This window comes from Neltuma alba, unplaced genomic scaffold (genome assembly GCF_004799145.2).
Source record: "Neltuma alba isolate B1F8T4 unplaced genomic scaffold, ASM479914v2 tig00013070_pilon, whole genome shotgun sequence".
Taxonomy (NCBI): domain Eukaryota; kingdom Viridiplantae; phylum Streptophyta; class Magnoliopsida; order Fabales; family Fabaceae; genus Neltuma; species Neltuma alba.
The window spans coordinates 1-13257 of record NW_021637405.1 but is presented as its reverse complement, the minus strand read 5'-3'; the positions used below and the strand labels follow the sequence as shown (position 1 = coordinate 13257).

The 13257-nt window shown below is 33.0% G+C and overlaps 1 protein-coding gene across 1 annotated transcript; it reads left to right on the top strand.

Moving 5' to 3' along the window:
• The first annotated feature begins 399 nt into the window (after nucleotides 1-399).
• LOC114734077 (gamma aminobutyrate transaminase 1, mitochondrial-like) lies at nucleotides 400-8861 on the top strand. The gene is made up of 19 exons (XM_028921572.1): nucleotides 400-586; nucleotides 2241-2356; nucleotides 2970-3054; nucleotides 3193-3265; nucleotides 3756-3853; nucleotides 4197-4289; nucleotides 4864-4937; nucleotides 5022-5060; nucleotides 5186-5274; nucleotides 5368-5444; nucleotides 5532-5606; nucleotides 6413-6460; nucleotides 6553-6636; nucleotides 6723-6810; nucleotides 6883-6961; nucleotides 7149-7239; nucleotides 7494-7572; nucleotides 8059-8174; nucleotides 8581-8861. Exons 1-19 carry the CDS (start codon nucleotides 551-553, stop codon nucleotides 8653-8655), a joined length of 1515 nt encoding a protein of 504 aa, XP_028777405.1. The 5' UTR covers nucleotides 400-550; the 3' UTR covers nucleotides 8656-8861.
• The last annotated feature ends 4396 nt before the right edge of the window (nucleotides 8862-13257 follow it).

The following is a 13257-nucleotide window of genomic DNA, read 5'->3' as shown; positions in this document are numbered from 1 at the left end:
CTGGATGCACCAAAAAATATTTTTGGGTGCTAGACGCACCTGAAAAAATCCTTTGAACTGCTAGATACACCAAAAAATATTTTACAGTGCTAGATGCATATAAAAAAATATTTTAAAGTACTGAATGCATTACAAAATATTTTAAAGTACTGGATATATATGAAAAAATATTTTAGGACGTTGAGTGTACTTTAATCTTAAATTTTTTCACGTTACTTTGTGAACCGTGAAAATATTTTTAAAATCTTCATTTGGTTTCCAAACATCCTTTTGTCTCTTTGGCCGGAAGTCGTGTCCCCATTTACCTTATGACGTCAAGCCACATAATATCTCCATCAATTTGGAAAATCGTAATTTATTTCGCGATGATGATTAAAGATTAGTATGCAATCGTGCTGAACCGGGACAGGTTGATTTGTCGGACCCGCTCCTGGCTTGTCGTTTTCAGTACTAAAGGCCGATGCTTTCTCATTTCTGAGTCACTCTTCCAGTTTCAGTTCCTGATTATCTCCGCATCGTTGCAAGCTCTCGAGTCTGGAGATAAACCATCATGAATCGGCTCTTTCGATCCTCTCTGAGAAGCCAGGTAACTTGCTCCTGGATTCTCATTTTGATTTACAGGGCTACTTCCGGGTTCTTTGTGGATTTTCGTACGAATGCATTCGGTCTTTTCCCCTCTTTTTGTGGTACTTTCTGGATGAGCAATGACTGAAGGGAAAATATGGAAGCATGTTTCATGTTCTCGTCGTTGATTCTGCTCCTGTTTTGTGGCTTCCTATTCTTCGATCGGCTTTCCTTTTCCTAATAACTGGGATTTCCATCTGTGTTTCTGTTTCTTTTATATGTTTCGTGATATTACAATTACATTTTTCAAATTAACGTGCACTTATAGCCTGAGTTTCTGTTTTTCTAAGAAATGGTGGATTAAAAAATAGGGACCTAAAAGTGAGATATCTACTTTTGTGCGGCTTGAGGGCTTTTTATTGACTGACTTATACGCTAGAGCAACTTTTGACGTTGAATCTTAAAATTACCACGTGCAAGTTATTTAAAGCAATTAGCTGAGGCTGATTACTTTTGTCGCCTTTTTGTATCATGGGCAGCCGAAGGTTGAAAGCTGTTGAACAGAATTAAATTTCTGAGAATTCATGAATTCCGTAAAGTAGCCAGTATTTTTATAGCTATACTTATAGTTTGGATATTAATATCATTTAGAACTGATAGGATATTATTTTACTGTTTCATGGATTGTTTTAAACATTCTTTTTTACCTGCGCGAAAGATTTTTAAAAATATAAACTTGTCTGGTTGTATGACAAAATTAGGCTTAATTTTACCTTCAGTATATAATTTCTTTGGCAAAAGGGGAAAGGGAAAAATGAGTCAGGCTCATGTTTTTCCAGATTTCTGATAATTTTTTATAACCATGTCCATTTATTCCTTGTGAAGCAATACTATATTGGTGTTTCTGGCTTCTGCTATGGATACAAGTTTGGACTATTTTTTTTATTTGTGAATTAATTATATGTGTGAAATATTAACTTCATCCAGACTTTGCTGTTAAATCGTTGTTCTGCTGATGCTTGGGTGCAATTTCATAGGGTACAGGCCATTTATTTTAAGATTCAGTGCATTCTTCGTTTGAAGCATTGGAATATTATTAAAAAATTCCATACATAGCAGCCTTTTCTATTGCTATGTTTGTATTTCTTGTGAATTATCCATTTACCGTATTCATCATTCATAACCAACACCATATCCGTGTACAAGAGAATTGACATATATCAGAAATGATAGAGCAACTGGCAAGCCAATAATTAATTTCCCCATTTTAAGGGTTCAAGTTCTAGATAGCAGGTGGCCATATATTAATAGAGACTTGGTTTGCCCTACACAAAAAATTATGTGGAAAATATACGGAGAAACTATTTCCTACTTCTTTGCCGCCTGAAATCATCAAATTATAATTACTTTGTTCGAAATTGTCTGCGTGCTGAATGCTTGAAATTATGATGATAAGAGTATATATGAATTTAATTGCTGATGCAGAACATCCTATCCTGGGTTTAGAGCATCAAATGTATGGTTTTGTTTTGTTTTCCAAAATATAGTTATCTTAAATACTATTTTCTTGTCTGAGTTATTTATCTAACTTGGTGTGTCACACATGGTCCCAGTGATACTGTATTTGCTGTTCAATTACTTGTCCATTGATGCTTATTTTCATATTTGATTTACAGATTGCTTCAAGATATGCTGCTGTTTCCAAAAGTTTTCAGGAAAATTGCCAGGTTTCCTCATGGTCTAGATCCTATAGTACTGAAGCATCTTTGCCAAAGGATGAAAACCGTGAAGGGTATGCAGTTAGCTCTCTCTCGTGTGTGCTTTTCTCTATTGGTCATTGCTTTCTTTTGCATGTTTATAAGTTGGCATAATGTCGTTGAACTAAGGGCATGTTTGTTGCACTTGCCCTTGCAATAAACCAATTTGGTTCTGAATATTGTTACTCTTCCATTTTCTCTTTACCAGTGAAGTTCAAAATCTCGGAAAGGATCATTTGAGCAGAGTTGTTTGGTTTCTATTGTTTTCTAAAGAAAGATGTCAAGGATTATTGCTTCTATTAAACTCTGATGAGACGAAAGAATTGTCCATGTATGGCCGAACTTTGATGCTGGCTCATGGGTTTTTGAAAAGAAGTTTTATTTTTCATATGCTAAGAGATTGGGCAGCTGTTCTGTGTATTTGGTTTGTGATTTGTTGCTTGATTATCCTCAACTATTACTCTTTTTACTTTCTCCTCTTTCTAATACAACTTTTTCCCCCCTATTCAAAAGGTAACAGTTCCTTGGTCAGGGACAAATTTTTTAGCTTCTCTAATTCTTAAATATCTTGAAAATTTTTATCAGATATTGCTCTTGTGGACATGACTGCCATGCATGCTTCTGCTAAAATTACTTTGGTTGTCTTAGGTTCAAGGGTCATGATATGCTTGCTCCGTTCACTGCTGGATGGCAGACTACTGATTTGAATCCTCTGGTTATAGAAAGATCAGAGGTGAACTTCCTCTGTTCCTGCCTAAAAATTTATTACATAACAGGCTTAGTTTATGGTTACAATGTATATATGCTTCATTTAAATTTCAAACAATGACTTGTTTCTCAATTTTGGAATTTACCCAATTAATGGAATCAGGGGAGCTATGTATATGACATGAATGGGAGAAAATATCTTGACTCACTCGCTGGTTTATGGTGCACTGCTTTAGGTATTTATGAGTTCTTTTCTATCTATTTTCTTCTTTGCTTAATCATTGATTTCTCGTTGTTCCCTTTTACCTTTTAGATGACACAAACATGTATTTGTTATATGCTTTTGATATATATTGTTTCTGGAAACTTTTGATCATCTCCTGTCCTCTACCCACCAAATATAAATGTGTTGTACAGATCTTCGCCTTTTTTCTTAATCCAGTATCTGGCAACTAAGGTTGAAAAAAGCAGTTAAATTTGAAATTATTATTTCCAAGCATAATAACATCAAACGAGCATGACCTACAAGCCATGATAAGGAAAAAAAACATTCTGGTGAAGTCACCTAGAATTTAAAAACAGGCTGCCTTTTGAGTTAATGTTGAAGTGAAAAAACTACTTTTACAATAGTCAATTGATTGTTGATCTACTTACACGACAACATACAAATGTGTATCTTTTTTATATATAAGAATGGTTCACTATGATATCAATCTTATATTGCAGGAGGGAATGAACCACGCCTTGTTGACGCGGCAACTACACAATTGAAAAAGTTGCCTTTTTACCACTCATTTTGGAATCGAACTACAAAACCATCATTGGTAGTCTTACACTCGGCCTTAGTTGACCCAGACATAATTTTGCACTTGTTAATTGCACCTGAACTTTTACATTATTTCTTTCTTTCATTTGTTCTTTCCTCTTCTTGCAAAAGAAAATATATATGTATTAATACTTTGAAACTTCTAGTTCTACCTCCTTAATTCATATGATGTGGCGTCATGCAAAGGTTGTTATGTTATTTTAAGCTTATCCTTATCCAGTTGATACGTCTGTTAACTTTAGGTTTCATTTATTTATTAATTACCCATCTCTAAAATTCTCTCTTGATATTGAATGATTCATTTTCTATTTTCTTATGTAAACATAAATTTAACCTTACAGGATCTAGCCAGGGACCTTCTAGAACTTTTCACAGCCAGAAAAATGGCAAAAGCTTTTTTTGTTAACAGCGGATCAGAAGCCAATGATACTCAGGTTCGTTAGGTTTGTGTAGAAAGCCGTTTTAATGTGTAACATAACATTTTCTTCATGTAATTTTATGGCGGACAGCTTGAATTATGCTATAGTTTTTCCTATGTACTAGAAGTTAATATCTGGACAGTTTGTGATATCAACAATAGGAAAATTCTCAACTTGGCAGATTAGCATTTTCAGAAATTAAAACTGATCATGAAGCATGGACAAAACATATGACCTCATGACAAACTCGTCACTCACCATATTGTGCATGAAAATATTCTCACCTTACTTCTTTTATTTTGTTCATTAACTAAATTTTACTTTAATAATCATATATGCCATATTATATCTGAAGCCCAATATCATAAAACTTTGCAGACCCAAAACCTATGAGTAATTAGATAACTGGATATCAGAAGCCAAAGCTAAATATGTTCTCTCAGTGCAAATTTAGTCATCTAAGTTCTGAATGAAGTCAAATTAACTGTGCAGAAAATTATAATTAGATATTTTAAGTGGAATCAACATAGTTAAGATGGGCAGTAATTGCGGTAACATTTGCTCAGGTTTACATCACTTTTCCTTGCAGGTGAAATTGGTATGGTATTATAACAATGCGCTTGGAAGACCAAATAAGAAGAAATTTATAGCTCGGGCAAAATCGTATGTTTGATATTTCAACTAATGATGCTTTTGTGTATCTTGATAGTATGCATAACAGCTTATATTTCTTGACGTTTCTGATAGGTATCATGGTTCAACGCTGATATCAGCCAGTCTCTCCGGGTAGAATGAACTCAGGATATTTGCCCCCCTGATTGCATCAGTGCTTTTGTTCTGAATATTTTATTTATTTATGAAAATGAGATAAGAACAGAATTTTAATCAGTTAACTGAAAATCATACTTCAGTCTTCCAGCTCTGCATCAAAAGTTTGACTTGCCTGCTCCGTTTGTGCTGCACACTGACTGCCCGCATTACTGGCGGTATCACCTTCCAGGTAGTCTCTTTTAGTAGGTCATGTTCTTAAACCTGTTTTATTCACATGGATAATGTGGCTAAATGTTATCATGCATGCTGATGCCTATCCCAGGTGAGACAGAGGAAGAGTTCTCAACCAGATTAGCTAAAAATTTAGAGGAACTAATTTTGAAAGAGGGACCAGAGACAGTAATGCTTTAAAATATCTACAATTTTTTTTTTTATATTTTAATATTGATTGTACCACAGCAACTTTATATGGCTTTTCTTATACAGATTGCTGCATTTATTGCTGAACCTGTTATGGGTGCAGGAGGTGTAATACCTCCGCCTGCAACTTACTTTGACAAGGTGTGTCATCAGCATCATCATGCTTTAAAGAATTATAATTTCCTTATTTTCAAGATAAGTGACAAATAATCTACATGTTTTCTATCTATAGTGCTATTATGGCTTGTGGCATTTCCGTATGATGTTCCATGGGATATCACAATAGATGAATTATGCATAAGGACTTTTTTATACCTGCTGCTGGAAGCAGACCACTACAGAAAATGTTCATGAAAATTTGGTTAGACCTTCATTTTCACAACCTTGTGAGCATAAACTTTGTTACCTGTAATAGTTCATCTACTTGAACAGCGTGCTTGACCTTTGATATGGGTTCAAGGGTTAAAATAGAATATCAAGCTCACATCTTTTTAAGCTGTGTGTCATATATATTTAAGTCAATAGATACGATTAATGTAGGTCTTATAATCTCAAACGGGCAGTGACTGTAGAAAACTGTACATGATTTTTCTGTTTAGACTATTTCATCACTTGACAACATCTTGAATATGGCTATTAGTTTTTATTCAGTTGCTTGAATAGTTTGTTCAACTTTTATACTTGGTCAAGGGTTAAAATAGAATACCTATTTGCAATTCACAGCTTTGTTAGCTCTGTAGAAGTTATATATCAAAGTCAATAGATCCAATTGCTGTATAGTCTTGCACTTCCCAAAATTCTGGCTTGCATAACAATTATTCATTCATCGGATTAATATAATTATAATTGTTTTCACACTCTCCCTTGAGAACTCCTTCCTTTAAATGCCACAAAATCATATTATAGGCAAGAAACATCTCTCTCAAAGCCTGTAATTACTTGTGCAGATTCAAGCTGTCGTAAAGAAGTATGACATTCTTTTCATAGCGGATGAGGTACTATACTATATTTATCCATACTTCTTAAACTGGATTTAATGAGGAAATTTGACTGCTGAACTTGCTTCTTTCATAATTCTCTTTTGAAGGTCATCTGTGCCTTTGGAAGGCTTGGGACAATGTTTGGATCTGATAAGTACAACATTAAACCAGACCTGGTGTCATTAGCTAAGGTAAACTTGAAATAGCATCCAGACACATTTATCTTTCTCATGATCTAGGAAGCTTAATGTTTTTCATTTTTGTATTTGACTTCCAGGCACTTTCTTCTGCATACATGCCAATTGGTGCAGTTCTTGTGAGCCCAGACGTGTCAGATGTCATACACTCGCAAAGCAGTAAACTTGGTACGGTGATACATTTATGACCGCATCTTCATGTGAAGATAATTGTTGCTGACCTGATTTCTCTTATTTTAGGTTCTTTTTCTCACGGCTTTACTTACTCTGGACACCCGGTATCGTGTGCTGTTGCAATTGAAGCACTAAAGATCTACAAGTGTGTTCCTATGTAGCTTGGGTCATTACCATATTCACAGTCAATTTCAAACACATGCAGTGAAATTAGTGATTTGCAGTATTATATTTGAATAAATGACTACAACTTTAAGCATATTATATCATGTTAATTACTGTTCAGGCTGCTGATTGTTATTATTATTTTCTTGATTCTTGATGTTTTGCAGGGAAAGAAATATTGTTGAGAATGTGAAGAGCATTGCACCGAGGTTCCAAGATGGTGTAAAAGCCTTCTCTGATAGTCCAATCATTGGGGAGGTACCTCTTGTTTGCTAAGCAGCTTTTGGTCTATTCTCTAATATAAAGGGCAAAATTTACTTACTGAAAGTACTTTAAGTTGGTGCTATCAAAATTTCGGATAAAAACATCATATGTAGTTCTGGTGGCTGTATAAGAAAACATGTCATGATTTTAATGGAGAACTTGATAGTAAACGCTAAAGCTCTACTCAAGTTTTGTCCCTGTACAAAACGCATGACTGAGGTGTGAGAATAACTTCTTTGGCTCTGCAGATTCGTGGAACTGGTTTGATCCTGGGGACCGAGTTCACTGACAACAAGTCGCCCAATGATCCTTTCCCTCCAGAATGGGGTAAGTTCAATTTTCCCTTTTGTTCCCATATTTTCCCTTAACATACCAAGAGGAATTACCCTTTAGGAATTCATTGGCAAAAAATTTCAACTGTTTAGGGATGTTAACCGGTCGGGCAATTATGCCAGGCCAGTGGTTAACCATATAATAATGTACTTAACCATTATTTAGTTTAATTCCTGAAGCAAGAGCCTTGTTACTTGGAATTCCTGAAACATGGTTCTCATTATATGAACAGATGACTTTGTTATGTTTGGATAGACTATAAAATCAATTAAAATTTAAAAGTAGCAAAAATATCTTCTAAGGTCATTTAAAACCAAACCTTTGTGACAGTGACGCATAACAAGAATAATGCAGCTTCCTATTAGTTGAGGTGACAGAAAATTATTATCCTAATATGTGAAATAGGTTAGGTACTATCATTTTGTGGACTTCGGTTTATTTTCTATTGCTGTGACAGTTTTGATTAAATAATTATCACAGGGATAGGTGCCTATTTTGGAGCACAGTGTGAGAAGAATGGGATGTTAGTGCGTGTGGCTGGGGATAACATAATGATGTCTCCGCCATTTATTATCAGCCCAGGAGAAGTTGATGAGGTAACCTAACCTCTGAGTCATTTATATATAAATTTCAGTTGTCTTCATTTGGTTGTCTGTAAATTGCTAAATCATTGGGAAAGCAAATAAATTTATTGTAACTAGCCAAGTTACCTCATTTAACTCATGTATATGCTCTTCTAGACATAAAGACTTTTGAGTGTACCATTGAATCTCACCGTCTTGAATGTACAATTTTGGCGAGTTCTTGCTAATGGCCATATACAGTCAAGCTAGTACAACTTGCTTTAATGATTTTCTCCTCATGATGATTCACTATTATGTGCTGTCCTCTTCTATTGTGCTTTTTTTGTTCCTCGATTGCTATCCACCACCTACTCTTGTCCAATTATTCTTTAGAACAAGATCTTATTTGAGTTCTGATATTGTCCATTTCTTCCCCCAGTTAATCAGAATCTATGGGATAGCTCTGAAAAAGACTGAGGAGAGGGTGCAGGAACTCAAGGCTCAGAGTAAGTAATGGATTTTTACTGATGCTGATGATGATGAAAATAAGGGCAAGGGCTTTAATGGCTTAATGTATAGAGGTATGTTTATTATTTGTTGCATTGGAGACATCAATGATTTCCCGTCATCTCTGTTCTGTTCCTGCTATTTGTCGCTAAATGCAATCAAATTGTTTGCCTAATTCTTTCCATATCTTTATGAACATATGCTTTGATTCTTTAAGCGTGCCTAAGTTACTGAGGAAGGGTGCTAATTCTGTTCAAGGAAACAAATCGAATCCGTGGCCTCTTAGCTGCAAAAAAAATTTCATACTACTAGATTACAAGACTACTGAATATGTAAGTTGTCTTAAGTATAGCATAATACAAACGATAGGGCGGGTTGGGTTAAAAATGGTACAGATACTTGCATGCTAACAAGGAAGAAACTGTATCAAAGTTTTTGGATTTTTGGAAGTAACTGGACTGTCAACTATTTAACGGCTGTTATGTAGTATGATTTTTTTTCAGTCAATTTTATATTTTTTATATATATGTAAAGATGTGTGTTTCATGGGATTACACAGAATGAATAATAATTTTAATTTTAAATTTTTTGGAAGATTGTATTTAGCATATTTTTAGGTAGACAAGAATGATTCATTATTATAGTGAAAATTTGTGGTTAAATTAAATAGCAACTTACTTTGTTTCTTAATTGGCATGGTCTGGAATCTAATTTAGTCCTCATTGCGTTCAGAAATAACTACAAAAATCTCGCGACTTAAAATGTTAATTTAGTTAAAAATAATAAATATGTACGATATATTATATATATATTTTTTTTTTACAATCATACTCGTTTGTAAATAGAGTACATGAAACACAATTAGTAACAATTTATTGTAAAGAAATGATCAGTGGTAAATGGGGATAAAAATGAAAAGATTGATTTAAAATTTGAACAAGACAAATTTGTTTATTATATTTAAGGATACTATTATGAGAGAAATTGTAGCATATTAGGCTATGCAAATCTAAAATTTAGAATTTTTTTTTGGCAACGAAAATTTAGAGAATTTGAACGTTATGGCATAAATTTACAATTGAATATCTGATTGGCATGTATAAAACCACAACGGCATTAATTGTCAACACTTTCGTTTAAATTATTAGTCAAAGATCTCCCAAATTTGAGCTGTCTACCTTTCTCGGCCTTTTGGCTAAGGTCAAGTTTGTGTAATTTGAGCTGTCTGATCCCCTTAAAATGTTTTGAATGAAAAATCACTCCATATTCATTATTGCGAATGTGCTTCCATGATAAATACTAGTGAACAACCAAAATCCTGCTCAACTTTTTTTTTTTTTTTGTAAAGAAAACTTGAGTAACTGTCACAAAGTGAATTTCACAAAAGAAATAATCAAGTAATTATATGAAATTACCGGCAATTTATATTTTTATTTTTAGAATCAAGTAGCGAAAGTTGACCCTAAAAAACTTAATAGAATGACAAATTTTTTGTAAATCAAATATATACTATTAATTTAACATTAAAATATTAAATTGTTGGATCCTACCTCAAAATGTTTCTTAAACAAAACCTTGGTGATTTTTCAAATATTTTTTTCTCGAAGTTTAAGTTCTCAGTACATTTAAATGTTTGGATGGCTATGGGGTTATCAAGTGAGGAAGCAATGGAAAGTGGATAGTATAATTTTGGCAAGACTTGGCTATGTGTGTGAGGCTACAAAATGATGGCGGGTTTATGAGGTGTGCCCTAATTGGATTATGGGTATATTAGAAAAATTGGTTCCAAACAAGTTGTTGACCCTAAAGATGCCAATTAGGAATTCCCTTCTTCAAGAGATACCACAATGAAAAGAAAAAGGGGAAAATGACATGAAAAAAAGGGTTAAAAATTATAATATTATAAGTCAGGAACCTAAGAATTCAAAATCTTAGAAAAGGAAGTGATGTCTAATCAGATATTTTGCAAATATAGTTATATGACAAAAATACTTTCGTAACAAAAGTTTATTAGCAAGTTGTACTGACAATAACAAGTGTTGAACAGCAAATGATAAAAAATATACTAGTAATGACAAATTATTTATTAATAGGTTGTGAACTGGCAATGATAAGTTTTGAACAACTGATGAGAAGAAATTTATTGACAATAACAAATTTGATATCTTTTTTTTTCAATTTAATATAAAGGCATTTTAGTTATTTGACTACAGTTGCAAAATATCATATCAGGCATCACTTTCTTTTTTGAGATTTTGAACTCTTAGATGTCTAAATTAAAATATTGCAATTTACAACTTCTTTTTATGTCAATTTTTTCCAAGAAAATGACTAGATATAATGTAAATATTATCTAGACAGGTTTGTAGGCCAAGTGAGAACTTAACACTTTCTTTAAGATTTTTTTTTTATTTGAAGACGAAGTTATGGGTTTGAACCCTTAATAAAGAATACAATAAATATGTAATGTGTATACCAAAAATAATATCATTGCTATTTATGTATAAGTTAAGGTGCGTCTAATATCCTGAAATATTTTTTTTTTAGTATATTCAACACCATGAGTTATTTTTTACTCATTTAGCATCCAGAAGTATTCTTTATGTGCACATAGCATCCTAAAATATTATTTAGTACTTAAAGTATTAATTCTTTTTAAGAGCAATTACACCCTCAAAGTATTTTTTAGAAGCAATTTTAACATCACCATTAACTCATCAACAAAATATATTAAATGAATGTGCATAAAACAGTTTAAAGTATTTTTCAGTATTTTTTTGAGATAATAGACGCACCTGAAAAAAATATTTTAAGGTGTAGTTTGGTTTTGTGGGGGTGACAATGAAGAAGTTGATAGAAAAATCATGCTTACTACCACTTTACAGAACTGTATATGAGATTTTTATCTCATATGGTTCCTCGGCTCGATTCTTTTAAGTCATTCGATCCTTTTCCTATTTCGAGAATTTCTCCCCTTCTTCCACTCCATCTTGGAAGTAACTAGGACCAATTCTGTCATGTTTTTATGTTCTAATTCAACGCTTTTCTTTTTTTCTTTTTTCTCCTTCTTATTATTCTCAATACTTAATAAAAATAGTTTAAGATGCTCAATTAACCACAAACTACGGAGTCAGATGAGAAAAAAATTCAGTGCTGGACCTTAACCCTCTATATTTATATGTATTGTTGTTTTTGCCTGACGATTTCATTTGGTTTCGTGGGACAATGGTGATGGATCCGCTGAACAACTAAAGATTCGGAATCGAATCGAATCATTCAAACTTGGAAGTTCAAGCCTTTACACTCCTCCGATCCTTAAATAAGACCTAATTATTGAGTTGGTTTTAATCCTAAATATAAGACTCATTTCTCATATTTATCAATTTTTTCTAAATTACCCCTATAGATACTCCCTAACTATAATCAAGTAGAAGAGGAAGAAGGTATTAAGAAAGATGATTATAGTATTTTAAAAAAATGTGTCACATTTCTTACAATTAACTAACTTACCTAACTCCTTAATCTAATCAAATTAGTTAAATGGGTCTTATATTAAGGACCGGAGGAATATATTTTAGGATTAATATAATTTTAATTCTTAAGATTTGAGTTTATTTTGATTTTGGCCTTCAAATTTTAAATTGATGGTTCTTAAAACATTGATATCTAGAGATATAAAGAGTATTAAAATCTAGTAAAGTTTATAATCAGCTTTAAAGTGGTGATGTGAATTCATTAAATTGTATGTAATAAATCTTGTATGAATAACAGAAAAAAAGGTAAAAGAAGTGCTTAAAAGATGGCATTTGGTCTAATGTTTTTTTCTTCATCACTGTTCATTTCAATAGCTGTTCGTTGCGCTGCATTCTGTGATTCATATAAATCCAATTAGGTGTCATATAACAAATCCAAGTCACCATTTGTGGTGCCATTAATGCACTGTTATACTTTTAGAGACTAATGTATGTTTAGGGTGTGTTTGGATAGAAACCAAACCATGGTTTCAGAAGTGCTTTTACGGATTACGAAGTAAATATGTGGAGGAGATTATCTCGTTTTGCGGAAAAGTGCTTCTGAAACCATGGTTTGGGGATACCCAAACGGCCCTTAATATGAGCTAATTTTTAGAGACTAAAATTGTAAGGGAGAATGACAGAAAAAGAAGTTGGAAATTACAAATCTCAGATCAAGTTTGGTAACACAACTTTATTTGGTATTGACAATTCTAAATTTGTAAATAATAACAAATTTTTATTGACATTTCTTATTTGACATTTACAAATCTCTAATTTTTTTTGGTCATCGTCCCAAACCATAAATTTAAAATTTGAACGACTAAATTAAAATAAACCGAAATTTGAGGGGACAAAATTAAATTAATCCTATATTTTATAATTATTTATTAACTGTGTGAGAAATTCTTGTATGAACCAGGTGTGCCACGTAATATATGATTCGACCAATAAAAAAAGACAAGTCACACCCGTGGGGCCTGCTACTGTTTCAGTTTCAAATTCATTAATGAGAAATTCTTGCATGTGCCCCCTCATTTGTGATCTAACCAACCACATGCCAACAATTCAGAACTATTAATCCTAGCTGGTTGATG